This window comes from Rhinopithecus roxellana, chromosome 10 (genome assembly GCF_007565055.1).
Source record: "Rhinopithecus roxellana isolate Shanxi Qingling chromosome 10, ASM756505v1, whole genome shotgun sequence".
Taxonomy (NCBI): domain Eukaryota; kingdom Metazoa; phylum Chordata; class Mammalia; order Primates; family Cercopithecidae; genus Rhinopithecus; species Rhinopithecus roxellana.
In genome coordinates this window covers 68,249,440-68,264,059 of record NC_044558.1, presented here as the reverse complement: position 1 = coordinate 68,264,059, position 14,620 = coordinate 68,249,440, and the positions used below count along the sequence as shown (strand labels likewise).

The window sequence follows — 14,620 nt, the reverse complement described above, 5'->3', positions numbered from 1 at the left end:
ATTAGTATCACTCCAAGTCTTTAGCCTTTGATACTTGCTCTGAAAAGCAAAACACACTATTGTATATGTTAGTGTATGTACACACACACATTAATAACAGTGACTTAAAAGTGGCAACCGCCTCTTGAAAAGTAAAAATGTCATCCCTCCATTCTGCCCTTAAATGAGAAATAAAGACAATAGATTTGCCCACTGCAGACTGGGATACCAGAAAAGACATTCTAAGTCTAGCCTGAGACAATATTAACCTTCTATCTTAAGTCCCAACTCGGACGACTTAAATTTCAGTGTACGTGCCTCCGTTCCCACTCTTGCCCCATCAGCTCCATCAGCACCGTCATCCCCAGCTCGGATCCCGGCCGCCACCCGCTAGGGCCGCCGGAGTCCGCGAATACCGCCCGCTCCTGGCAACCGAGCTCCCCGGTTCCCGGCCGACAGCGAGTTCCTGGAGCAGCAGCCGCCAGGGTTCCCGAAGCTCACGATTCAGGCGAGCGGTGCCGACCGGGCCGTGGACTGTGGCATTTTAAAACTACAGAAAAGTCTCATTGCACGACAGGCGCGGCCGAGGTGGCCCAGGAGACCCTCCAAGAGATCCCGGTCAGCTGCCGGGAGCGTGGAAGAGCAACCAAAGCCACTAAGGCGCCGCGGCAAGTCCCCGGAGCAGTCACTTCAGCTTTCCGTTCTCCCTCTAGTTACACCCCACAGGCTTCTGGCGCTTCCTTCGAGAAAATGAAAAACTAAAAATGCGTAGAGGTGGAAGTCGTTGGTATTTTCCGTTTAATGTGATCCCCCAGGCTCCATCCCTTAAGTGGGGTTTCCAAACTCGGATGCATCCTCAGCAGAGGTTTTCCGTGTTGACAGATCTCTCACCTCCCACAAAATGGGGCCGGGGAGGCGGCCGCTGTCTCCTCTATGGGCGCCGCCATTTTGTGAGGCGGCGGCGGCGCGGCGGCAGGAGCCCGGGGTGTGTATAATGGTTGAATAGAATGACCCCCCTCTAGGGAATCCCCGGCACTGACGGTTACGTAAGGGGCTGTGCGCAAGTGCGGCGTTTAGGGAATCCGCACAGCTCGGGCCACGCAGCTCCGAGCCCACATCTCCACTCCCCCTAAGACGACGGGTGGGGGAAGGGACAGCTGACCCAGTGTTACTAACAGCAGTCTCACCCCTAGTCTCCCGCGGCCGCCGAGCTTCTCCACCTCCCGGGGCCGGGTCTCCGCCCCTCACAGGCTTCCGAGACACTCACTGGCCCTGGGGTGTCAGGAACTTCCTAGCCACAACCTTATTCCGACCCCACTTAAGAGATAAACTTTAGTTGGGAAATAAGTCTGTTTCCTAGAGTGAGCACCGGAAGCACGCTGCACTATATTACATAATTTTTCACCTCCAAAGCAATGTTCCCATTGGAACGACTACCTGAAATAACCCATCCAGACCCTTATTACCCTGTGACCTTGCATTAGGCAGGGACTTTGCCCGTGGTGGCCGTCACTAAAATGGGAATAATAATACGCTTCACGTACTGTAATCTTAACATTTGTAGCAAAAAGCCGGCTCCAACACCCTTCGTAAATGCAAATTTAGGTGATAGTATTTGTTGAGATGTTTTGACTATCGTTTAAACAAAGGGTTTTTTTAACTTTCAAAAATATTTTAAATGAGGATTACATTTAAGACATTTGAAAGCAAGGAAAAATGTTTTATTCGATATTTTAAACGCAGCAATCTTGAAGAGACCTTACTATAAAAATGTAAACGTTAATTATTGTCGAAGTTGGACAGACTGCTTACCAACCAGTTTAGTTAGCTTGCATAACTTTGGTCATAGAATAATCCAGTTTGATATGTGAAGCCAACCAGCGGCAAGATGGATTAAGAGCATTACTCTATTTCCACAGAACTAGGACAATTCACAATGTATTTAACGTATAGTTTGCTAAAGTTAGCGTGTGGATAATTCATAGAAAATGTGCTAACCAGGCCCCAAAATACTAGCATAAGGCTCATAAAAGCCGATTCCTTTAGACTTTACAAAAGGAGAAGGTAACAAATTGACTTTATTCCGATCTGTGAATGTTGCGTAGCGTGAGTAGCTGCCCCAGTGAGCTTCCTTTCCCTTCAGAGCGCCACACCGGTTCTATCGGGCGGGCGGGGACTCCGAGGCGGCCCTTCTAACAGCCGGGCCGGGGACGCGAACATCGCCTCCACCCCTAACCCTGGAACAACCGGTAGTGGCCGTTTCCCCGCGCCGCCCCCCTTTCCGCCGGCTTTGTGTGTGTGTGAAATGTGCGGCACATTGCAGACGAACCCTAAGCCCGGCGAGCCGAGTCTATTGTTCCCCGCGAGGAGCTGCCGGGGCGGTGTGGAGCCAGGCGCAGTGCCGCGGCCGGCCCTCGGGGGTCGCTGTGTGGCACTGGCTGCCGGGCCGTGGCGGCGGCGCTGGCGGCGGCAGAGAGGGAGGCTGGCGGGGAGGGAAGCAGGCGGGCAGCGCGCAGCGGCTCAGCTGCCGCCGGTGCTTCTGCCCGGGGACGCCCCGGCCTCCGCGGCCAAGGCCGCGCGTAAATGTGTACGAGGGCCCCTCGGAGCCGGGGCCGAAATACACGCTGTCACCCCGCTTTCCACAAACCACCACACAGACCTCCCTCTCCCCACCCCCAGCCCCGCCTGCCCCAGCCCCGCCGCCGCCGCCGCCGCCGCCGCCGAAACTCTTGGGCCTCCAGCCGCCCAGACCCCTCACCATCAGCTCGCCTTGCCCTTCGCCCGCTCGCGCGCCGCCGGCAGCAGCACCATGTTGAATCGCGTCCCCGGGCTGAGCCGCCTCAGCCGGCGGCGCTGAGAGGCGGGCGAGAGCCGGGCCACGGGGAGGGAGGGAAGGAAGGGGTGGGGGCCGCGCTCGCCCCGCGGCTTCGCGCGGATCCGGCAGTCGCCTTCCCCTCTAGTTTCGCTCCGATTTCTTTAAACTTTTTTAGAAATTCCCCTCCCTCCTTCCCTCCTCTCCCCCTGGCCTCCTGCTCCCTCCTTCCCCTCCTCCTCCTCCTCCTCCCCCTCCCTCCCTCCCTCCCTGCGCCGCCGCCGCCGCCGCCGCCGCCGCCGCCACCGCCGGCCCATGACTGAGCCCCGCCGCCGCCGGCCGAGGAATGGGCTCCGGGCTCTGGTAGGAAGCGCTGGGAGCGGGGGGCGCTTTTAAAACACCGATCTGGGTTTTTTAAAAACCTCCTTTGAAAAAATAATGGCAAACTCGACGGGGAAGGCGCCTCCGGACGAGCGGAGAAAGGGACTCGCTTTCCTGGACGAGCTGCGGCAGTTCCACCACAGCAGAGGGTGAGAGCAGAACCGGGGGGGCAGCGCCGGGGCGAGCCGGGGCGAACGGGGCTCTCCCGCCCGGGCCGGGCACGGGGTCCCGGCTGACAAGTGCAGGGCTTTCTCTCTCTTGCAGGTCGCCTTTTAAAAAAATCCCTGCGGTGGGTGGGAAGGAGCTGGATCTTCACGGTCTCTACACCAGAGTCACTACTTTAGGCGGATTCGCGAAGGTGAGTGGAAGTTTTAATTTGTATTTCCCTCTCGCTGGCCTCCTCCAAAAAGTCTCCTTTGACCCTGGAGTGGGCGCTTGGGGCTGGGAGGGTGGCCCGCGGGGGCAAAAGGCGTTCTTTTCGCTCCCAGCCGGTGGCACGGAGGCGGACGGCGGTGGGGCTGTTTTTGGCCTGGTGGCTCGCGTGCGCGCGGCGGGCGCGGGGCTCCGGCGGGCGGGCGGCCCGGCGCCGGCTCGCGCCCTGCCCGGTGCCCGGTCGGGCCGGCAGGGTCTGAGCGCCGCGGCGGGGAGTGCGGGCGTGCGGGGCGCCAGCCTGAGCCCCGCGCCCGCCCCGCGCCCGCGCCGCCCGCCCGCTCGCTCGCGAGTCAGCTCTGCCGCCGCTGCCGCTCTAGCACAGGCGGAGACACAGAGACACACAGACTCTGAGAGCAGTTTTCGTGCAACTCAAAATTAGCGCGGGCAGGTTTAACATCGATAATCGGCTGCGAAATGATCCCGGCAGCCGGGGGCACAGCCTCGGCCCCGTCGCCCTCGGTTTATACAGCTAACAAAAGAAGCGAGGACCTGTCTCCAAATAGCCATCTTAGGCTTCAAGGCTAGGCAGAAGCTGTAGGCCTCAAAGAAGGGCCTATGGAGATGGATAGATCTGGGAGAGGGATCGGAATCGGCCCTGGCCCTGGCCCCCCCAGAACCCGCGGAGGTCGCTGTCCGGAACTGTATTGATCCTTTTGAACTTTTTTTTTTTTTTTTTTTTTTTTTTTTTTTTAGTGTAAACGGACCGCGTTGAGATTTAAAAGGGGGCGACAGAGGGACTTGCGATTGGTTATTGTCCGGGCTTCAAAAACAAAACAAACCCACCAACCCCCCCCTTCCAAACAAAACAAGTGGTATTAAATACAGGGCTCTCTGGTGAAAACAGTGATTCAAGAAGCCCTTGCTTAGGAAGTCTTACCGATCGATCCGAAACACCCACTGATGCCTTAGGTATCTACAGATCTCTGTAGAATGGGTATTTATTTCATAGTTAGGTTAAGATTTTCTTAGATTGTTCACGTTCAGACAAGTGTACCTGTGTTTTACCAGGTTTCTGAGAAGAATCAGTGGGGAGAAATTGTTGAAGAGTTCAACTTTCCCAGAAGTTGTTCTAACGCTGCCTTTGCTTTAAAACAGTATTACTTGCGGTGAGTAGTAGTGACTTTTCCCTAGTATTTGGAAATAAGGGACTTATGGAGAGATTTGTTTTTAGCAAAACCAAAAGCAAACCTTGCACACCAAACAGTTCTTAAGCTCTTGTTCATTTCAGACTGAGACACATTTAATATAAATAAAGTGAGATTGTAGGAAGGTGAAAGTTTTCCTCACCAATTTCAGGATCGTTTACGTTTTTCATACAAAATCATTACAGGTGACACCCCAGCCCCAATCTTGGTAAACATTCTTTTGTGACATTGTTATTGATCGCTTGATATCCACTGAGGGGCAGAAAGGTGATGCTTAGTAAAAGACTTAAGATAGTTAATGAAACTTTGTAACCTTTGGGAAAATTTTTTTGTTTTGGAAACTCCTTTAGTTTTAAAAATTCTGACCTTAAGAATTATTTTTTAAATGAAACTTCTTGTTTGGAACAGTGTCATTGAATAGGTTTTTCAGTAGAATACTCCTACATGGCATAACATGTTGGTGGCGTGGGTCACCAGGATTGTTTTGATAATTACTTTTTGTTGAATTTCCAGTGACTTAAAAACGTTCAAAAGGATTATTATATCTTTAGGAAAACGAGGATACTATGAAATGGGATACTATAATCTGGATTTTCTTTCATTCTCCCTCTTCTTTTTTGACTGCTTATTCGACAAAGTTAAATTTCTTATTCAGTTGATATGTGATACAGTCTAGATGATATATTTTGTGATCTAGTGTCATTTTTTCGCTTCTAGTTTTTCTTCTAGGAATACTTTCATATTGTAATTTATCATGAGGCTGTATTTTATTTTTAATGTTTACCTACCCTTAGAGGATCCTAAGTTAGTTGGTGTTATTTAAAACTAAAATGATATTCTATTTATTGCTTTTTAATAGTGATATTACAGGCCTTTTTTTGTAAGGTGGCTTCTGCATAATTTGAGTTTTGCGTTTATTATTGCTTCAGATGCGCTCAGTTATTGTGTATTACGTTCAGCATTCTGAAATAGGAAATGCAGTAATTGCACAGGTGTACTTTCTATTGGCTATCTTAGATTGACTTCAGGCTTGAAGCTGGAGTTCGCAGAACTTTGTGAGTAGTTATTGAGTTACACAGAAAGTCTAGAAAATACTAAATATGGTTAGTTGTCATCTATTGTGTGTGTGTGATGGCATTTGTGTCAGAGTACATTTTAAAATAAAGGGCTACATAAAAAAAAATTAACCTCCAAAACTGTTGAGTTAGTAGTGGGGTGAGAAATAGAGAGTTTTATATTCATCGTGACATTTATTTGCTCATTTCTATTTATGATATTGAGAGCAACATTTTAATACATATTCTGGTTTTATGTTTTTATCAGTTTAAAACATTTGAATTTTGGACTGTTTGAAATACATATTTTCGAGGTTTTGCTTCATATTTGTTAGCTTGATTGACTTAAATTTTGTAACCAGAAAGTACTATAGAATATACATGATTCATGAGATGTGTATTTTTCTGAAGAGTTTATATTCATACTAATAGTTTTAGCATAATCAAATTAATATCTAGGCTTTCATTTTTTTTTAACACAAGTTAATTATAAATATTGTTTTTCCAGTTGTCATTTTTATTTTGGGAGGATATCATTAATTATAGGTACTGTTTTTAACTATATAGTTTCAACACTGTAAGTATTTACATTGTCTTCAGATCAAATTGGGCTTTATGCTCTTATTAGAAGCTGCTTTTTGAACTATGTCCTTAGTTAAACTTGTTTTTCCCTCATATGTCACTCTCTAGATTTGTTTTTACAGGGTTGTAGCTAGGCTACTAGGAAAAAAGTTGAAGCATTTGTTGTGGAAAATAAAACCATGTGAAGATTTGCATGGCTTGTAAAGAAATACAAAAGAAATATGCTGATCAAAACTTAGGTACTACCAACCTTGAAAGAATTTTTTCCTGGTGGTCTAATATTGAACAGTAAGAGGATATATATGATGCTGGCTTTTACACCTTCCTCTGAAAAATCTTAATTGGCAGACAGAATGCCAAGTAACAGTAATTCTGTTACCTACTCATAAGATTGGCTCTTCATAGTAAGAAATAGTAATCAAGTGACTTGATAAGTTATGTCTTTGCTACATCAGATTGAATATCATCATTACTGATGAGCAGATAATGCAGTGTATTTTTTAAATTACAAGTGGAATAATTTTTTAATATGAACTGCTTTTTCATTTGACCTACTGTAAGACTGTCATTATGTGTGTTAGTTCTCCTTTACAAGTTTAATATTTGCTCACATTTCCCTGTAAGTTTGCTATTAATTGGATGGATGGCTGTTACCCTAGGGTTTTATGATGTATCTTCATAATATTAGATATTTAAATTACAAAGAGCAAGCTAGTATGCTGGCCATGTATATTCTAATAGTGTTTTGTTATTTTTGATACAAATATTGACAGTCATTAAATATAGACTTGAGTATTAATGGTCTGCCAGAAGTTAGCTCAATTGTCTCAAACATACATTTATTCAATTATAGCTTGTCTGCAGAAATTTCTCAAAGTCTAAAATTGAAAATGCAGCTGATTATTTTAACATTGGCATTTAATTTTTACAAATGTATCTGCCTGTATCAACGTATCTCACTTACTCCATAAATATATACACCTACTGTGTACCCACAAAAAAAATTAAAAATTAAAAAAGTGCTTACAGATAATGTAAAAGCAGTCTGTTTAAAAATAGGAGGCCAGGCGTGGTAGCTCACACTTGTAATCCCAGCACTTTGGGAGGCCGAGGCAGGCAGATTACCTGAGGTCAGGAGTTTGAGACCAGCCTGGCCAACATGGAGAAACCCCGTGTCTACTAAAAGTAGAAAAATTAACCTGGCATGGTGGCACACGCCTGTAATCCCAGCTACTTGGGAGGCTGATGCAGGAGAATTGCTCGAGCCTGGGAGACGGAGATTGCAGTGAGCGGAGATGGTGCCACTGCACTCCAGCCTGGCTGACAGAGCGAGACTCTGTCTCTAAATAAATAAATAAATAAATAATTGGATATTAATCATCTGCAGTGTTTATGTACTTTATTTTCATGTAGTTCCTTTTCTTGGCATGTACATCTCAATGTGTTCCACAAATGTTTATTATTAGGATATTCCTGTAGTATGAAAGGATAAGGTATAATTTCCCACATTTTGTAGATGGAGAAATTAAAGTGCCAAAAAAAAAAAAATTAAATGGCTTTGGGAACAGTCATTAATTGCACCAAAATATTGTGTTCATGACATATGTTCAATAATATTTGGAAATTACTTATGGTTAAATTTATGCCCAAGTATATCTTTGCCTAATGTGTTCCATATTTACTTGGTGGATTTTGATTTTTTGTTCTGTTTTGTTGTTGAAATTGGGGGACAATTTGCTAGTGTTATCTGTGTTAAGAATTTGAAGTTTTGGTATGAAGATTTAGGTAAATATTTCAAATACTTAAAAATTTTGTTTTTGCTTACTGATGCCAATATTACAGCTATAGTCAAGGTTAACTTGATGTTTCCTTTATAAAACTTGATTTTTTGGAAAGGAGGTGAAATATCTTGGACATTAAAAATTTATTGTACAAAACTATATGTTACTAGTTTTCTGGCACTGAAATATTAATTTCTTTTTATATGTATCTACCTTTAGAATAGTCAGAAACTTAATTGTAGAGTTATGTTTACCATAGTACATTTTCAATTGCATTGTGAATTTATTCTATTTTTTTTCTTGGTGGGTAAAGCTCTTTCTTAAATTACACCATTTGAGTGAGTTTACATTTGTTAGTTAAATGGAATGAATACATTGATGTGTTCTCTACTTAGTGTCCACCATATAGGTCAATTCTTTTAAGAGAAAGCCTTAAGTAAATAAACACTGAGTTTGTAAATACCTAAACGGAACTGAATAAACTATTGCCCTTCTTATTCAAGGAAGGAAGATAAAAGTATATGGAGATTGGAAGACAAATATATCAATAAATTATTCATACATGTATTTCAAATTTAACTTTATAAACTGTATCTCGTGTGTGTGTGTGTGTGTGTGTGTGTGTGTGTGTGTGTGTGTGTATACACAGGGGTCTTGCTTTGTTGCTTATGCTAGTCTTGAATGCCTGGCTTCAAGATATCCTCCCTCCTCAGCCTTCCAGAGTGCTGGGATACAAAAGTGAGCCACTGTGCCTCAGCCTTTCAAAGTGCGGGGATACAAAAGTGAGCCACTGCGCCTGGCAGTGTATCCATTTTAAAAAACAAAAAACCTGATTTTGATATTTTCTGATGTTCTGTTACATTTTTAAAGGACATGCAGACTTGTTGAAAGGAAGAACAGAAAGTGGAGAAAATTGAAAGACTGATCAAAGCTCAGCTAGGTTAGTGTTACGTCTTAGAATTCATGTTTTTAGAGCTTACATTGCGTAAAGTAGAAATAAATTGGGTTCTTTCTAAAATAGATAGTTTTTACCAAGGTTACAAATTTTCCTGAGGATACAAAATGAGAACATTATAATTCCCAAAAATGTTTATGTGCTTTTCTTTTGCAGTTAAATTTTCTACCTTGGCTGTTAACTAAAGATGTCTATTTCTGAGTAGAACACTTTTATATTCCTATCTCTGCTCTGTTGTGGATTCAATATTTTCGTAGTTGATCGTGTGTGAAATCTATAATGTCTTTGATAGAAAAGTATATTGTAACCGGGCGTAGTGGCTCACGCCTGTAATCCCAACACTTTGGGAGGCCGAGACAGGCTAATCACGTGGTCAGGAGATGGAGACCAGCCTGGCTAACACAGTGAAACCCCATCTCTACTAAAAATGCCAAAAATTAGCCGGGAGTGGTGGCATGCACCTGTAGTCCCAGCTATTTGGGAGGCTGAAGCAGGAGAATCGCTTGAACCTGGGAGGTGGAGCTTGCAGTGAGCCGAGATCACTCCAGCCTGGGTGACAGAGGGAGACTCTGTCTGGGAAAAAAAATAAAAATAAAAAAGCATATTGCTACTAGATATTTTATATTCTCAAACTGAATGAAATTAGAAGTTGAAAGGGAAGAAAAACAAAGTTTTAACTGCATTTCATTAGTCAGCGAGCAGGTACTTAATATATGTTTTTAGATAAAGTATAAGTTTTAATTATATTGTAAAGGTGCTTATTGGGCAGTTTCCAGCCCTACTAAAGTTTAATGGTGAAAATGGATTTTGTCTGAATTGGGAAGGACATAGAGGATAAATGGAGCAGACGGGTGGGGATGAGGGGATTCTCCTTTTGCTTCTTTGATCACCACACTCTTTGGTATTCAGGGCCAACTAGAGTTTGTGCTCTAGAAACACTAGTTTTCCAGAAATGTTGATATATTTCCATGAAAAGAAGACCAAATGAACTTGAGCAAAGGCTAAACTTGGGTTACTTTATTGCAGGATTTCTTAGAGACTTTATTTTGCTAATGTGTATTGTGGATCTCTAGAAATTTTGGGGACACACTGTTACTTCTCTTCCCTTCCCTATAGTAAATAGTGTTTCACCAGTGTTTCACTCCACAGTAAATAGTGTAACACCATGGCCAAAACTGCAATTACTTGTGCACCAACCTAACAGATGCACAACTCTACATTTTCTACTGTTTAAACTATAGTGTGATAAAAGAAATAACAAAAAATATTTTTCTGTTTTAAAACATAAGTTTTACTTGTGCTTAGATATTTTCTGTGTATTCATTATGTTGTGAATTGATAATTCATTTGAGTAAATACATTGCAATAAACTATTGCTGTAATGGAAATCTCTCAGTGATGTCTAGGAATAGCTATCACATTCTGAATTGTTGACCAAAAATAATAGATCCATATTCCATTAATAACTAAGTCAGTGTTGCAGGGCTTCACTCCCATCTTACTGCCATAGAAATTTTTGATGGAGCCCCAGGGAGAATTTACTGGTTTTGATGTTTTTGCTGCTGCCTTTCCCCTTCCCCCACCCTTTTTTCCACATTATACCATTGATTTGGAGTAAAGGGGTCAATTTGTTCTTTAGACTGTCTTAAATTCTGGCTTTGATTGCTTTCTTTTGGTGTCAATTAACTTGTTCCTCTATCCCTCATACGTATTTGCTGAAAAGTGATAGATCTAAAGGTTAATAATATTCAGATTCAATATTTTAGGCATACTTAATAGGTAGTGCTGTGCTTTTCATCATATCATGAGGCATATAATGTTTAGTTGTCCCCTTTCAGTGATGCTGAGATTGAACAGTGGTTTTAGGTATTAATAATTTGATTAATATGTATTTCTAAAAAGAATGCTCCAGGTGATTCTTAAGTACACTGAAGTTTGAGAACAGTTGATCTAAGTATTGTAATGAAATCAATTTAGTTGCTGAGATGACTAGTTTAACATGGCATGAACATGTTGGTCACAGTTATGTCCAGAACAAAACCTCTAGGTGACATCTGGTCTAGGGGCACCTGCTCGAGCTGCACCTGTCATCTCTGACCAGAGCTTGGGCACACCTTATACTTTGTCTCTGGACTCCAGAGAAGGTAACAAGGGCTCCACTTTAGTTAAGGGAAAAGAAGAGTAAATGAACTACCAAATTCTAACTTACCCTAAGTGTGTTTATGTAATTTGGATTTTAAAAAATTAATTAAAAGTAAGTGTTCCTCAATTATTCCTAATTGGAGAATATTCTTTATGTATTTTTTTTTTTTTTCCTCATAGGATTTTGCTATATTCTTTCCAAATGGGGTACCATTTGTTTTACTGAATTTGCTGGATGCTTGTTATCTTTGTGAGAATTTTGTTGGTCTATCCTGGTATTTCATAGTAGAGTTAACATGTATAAATTCCTGTGAAAATAATAATACTAACAATAACCTGTTTTGTTTAATGCTGACTAGCTTTGTTTTTCAAAACATTTTCATATGGGATATTTTATTTATTTATTTTTATTACTTTTGAGACGGAGTTGCTCTCTGTCACTCAGGCTGGAGTGCAGTGGTGTAATCTCGGCTCACTGCAACCTCCATCTCCCCAGGTTCCAGCGATTCTCCTGCCTCAGTCTCCTGAGTAGCTGGAATTACAGGCGTGTGCCACCATGCCTGGCTAATTTTTGTATTTTTAGTAGAGACGGGGTTTCAGTTGGGCAGGCTGGTCTACAAACTCCTAATCTCAGGTGATCCACTCGTCTTGGCCTTCCAAAGTGTTGAGATTACAGGCGTGAGCCACTGCGCCCGGCTAGTGGGAGATTTTATTTTTATCATTTCAAATTTCAGAAATAATTGTTATTTAATCTTAGAAAAAATAACAATTAGGAAAAGTATTCTCTCTTTGTGTGTGTGTGTGTGTGTGTATATATATATATATATATATATATATATATATATATATATATATGAATGCAAGGGAAAAAATTCTTTATGCCACCCAAACTTTTTTTCTTCCTGGGGCATATGGGCTACTTTTTTTTTTTTAAGGCTTTAGGTTATATCCAACTCCCAGCCTTAAATGTCAGCTGTAATTGCTAGTCAGGAAAGGATATTTTACATATTTTCAGACCATTCTTTCCCTACTTCACCTTCCCATTCCCTTCCCTGCTGATAGTGCTGATAGACCTGCTGTACATTTTACAGAGTATTGTCTTTTTTTTCCTCTCTCTTTTTTTTTTTTTCTGAGACAGAGTTTCGCTCTTGTTGCCCAGGCTGGAGTACAGTGGTGTGATCTTGGCTCACTGCAACTTCCCCCTCTTGGGTTCAAGCGATTCTCCTGCCTCAGCCTCCCAGGTAGCTGGGATTACAGGTGCCCGCCACTGTGCCCAGCGAATTATTTTGTTTTTTTTGTTTTTTTAGTAGAAATGGGGTTTCACCTTGTTGGCCAGGCTGATCTCAAACTCCTGACCTCAGGTGATCCACCCACCTCGTCCTCCCAAAGTGCTGAGATTACAGGCCTCCCAAAGTGCTGAGATTATAGGCGTGAGCCACTGCGCCCGGCCAGAGCATTGTCTTATAAATAATCCTGCATTATCTGTAGTTGCTTTTAATCTTCATGCAGGTATATTCCATGTTCCAGGTGTGCTTAGCTTTTATTTCTATCAGTAAATAATTTTTAAAACTACCATATAATTGGGATAAAATATAAAGTTACTTTTTATGAAAAATTCAAGTCAAGTTGTGTAATCTATTGTTTGGATATACATCTTATTGTAAAATATGGCCAGATTCCATAATTCTGGTCTTTCTGAGTTCTTACTGTTGTACTTGATAAATATTTATGTATAGTGCCCAAAGGTCAATTGCTGTGTGCACAAAGATGTTTACTATATAATATGTATCTTTCATGGTCAAGTGTTTTTGTGTGAAATTTTATTCTGTCTCTATGCTAGCCCAGTGATTATTTTTAAATAAATAAAATGTTAATATAAACATACATGAGATCAGTGGGAACATTCTTCTATTAAAATAGGTCAAAAAAGAGACCATAGCTAGGGCCCTGTCCAGAAAATACCTAATTTGTAATATATTAAAAATGGGATGAATTTAAATTTTTCAGTAGTAAGGCTCAGGTTGATCACACTTTTTATAATGGTTCATAGAGTAAGTGAATTTGCAATATGCTTGAGCTCAAATCAGACCGCATAGAACTTCATAAACAGTAGTTAGTGCCTTAGAGTAACTTGTACCTCCAAGTGTGCTTGCAAATAATAGGTGGTCTGTCAAGAGTTCTTAAGTGGTTTGGTATAATTTTTAGTTTATACCATTAAAGAGTCAAACTTTTGAATTTCTGAGTTGTCTTTTCAGGTAGCCCCATATTGCAATGTAGTAATTCAATCTAGTAGTAAAAATGTATGTGATTTTTGATATAGTCCAGTTGAGAGAGAAATAGTGAATCCATCATTTTCTTTTTTTTTTTTGCCATGTTTTTCCTTTTCAAAATTGTTAAATTTCTTTTGCTATCTAAATGTGAACTTTTGCTTACACTTCCTGTAGCTCAACCAATTATTTTGCCACATTTGCTTTATATTTTTCTTTTTATATGTGATGGTATGCACACTTATACACACACAATCACATATAAAAAGAAAAATACAAAGCAAATGTGGCAAGTGCATATGTGTTTATATATACAGATACACACATACTATCACTGTCATTTATTCATTGGATATTATTACAGTATAATATCTTTTATTTATATGTGTTATTGCCTAACAGTAAAATCATTCTCTAATGTAACAATGGACAGTTATTACATTCAGAAGCATTAACATAGATAAAATTGTATTCTTTATTATGTAGACCTTAAATCAAATTTTAACAATTATCCCAAAGATGTCTTTTATAGCAATCATATCCCCCAACCCCATTCGTTATCTTGTGTTGCAAGTAGTTATATCTCTAGTTCTTCAGCCTTTTTGTGTCTTTTGTGATGTTACCATTTTGAACTGTACAGGCCAAAAGTACTATAAAGTTTGGATTTGTCTAATATTTTTTCAGGATTTAAGTTAGGCATTTTTGGTAAGAGACATGTCACTTTGTCCCATTATTGCTGAGATTAAGGTGGTGTCCTCCTGATTTCTCCACTGTAAAGTTACCATTTTCTCTTTTCGAATTAATGAGTAATCTGTAGCGACATACCTTGAGACCGTGAAACTATCTTGCTTACCATCAAACTGTTACCCAATAGTTTTAACATCCACTGATGGTTTGGGCTTGAATCAGTTATTAATATGATACTTGTATTTATTTGTGCTTGAATCAGTTATTAATATGATACAAGCATTTTATGATGCTTGTTTTCTAACTCTATCATTTCTTTTACATTTATTTGTGTTTTGTGACAGGGTCTCTTTCTGTCTCAAAACACCCAGGCTGGAGTATAGTGACACAATCACGGCTCAT

At 41.5% G+C, this 14,620-nt stretch overlaps 1 protein-coding gene across 1 annotated transcript in view; it reads left to right on the top strand.

The window, feature by feature from the left end:
* The first annotated feature begins 3,075 nt into the window (after nucleotides 1-3,075).
* ARID2 (AT-rich interaction domain 2) overlaps nucleotides 3,076-14,620 on the top strand; it is a 187,231-nt gene continuing 175,686 nt past the window's right edge. Inside the window, exons 1-3 of the mRNA XM_030938889.1 lie at nucleotides 3,076-3,321; nucleotides 3,437-3,530; nucleotides 4,613-4,710. Of these exons, the coding sequence (XP_030794749.1) occupies nucleotides 3,230-3,321; nucleotides 3,437-3,530; nucleotides 4,613-4,710 (284 nt within the window). The 5' untranslated portion in view covers nucleotides 3,076-3,229. The remainder of the gene's footprint in view (nucleotides 3,322-3,436; nucleotides 3,531-4,612; nucleotides 4,711-14,620) is intronic.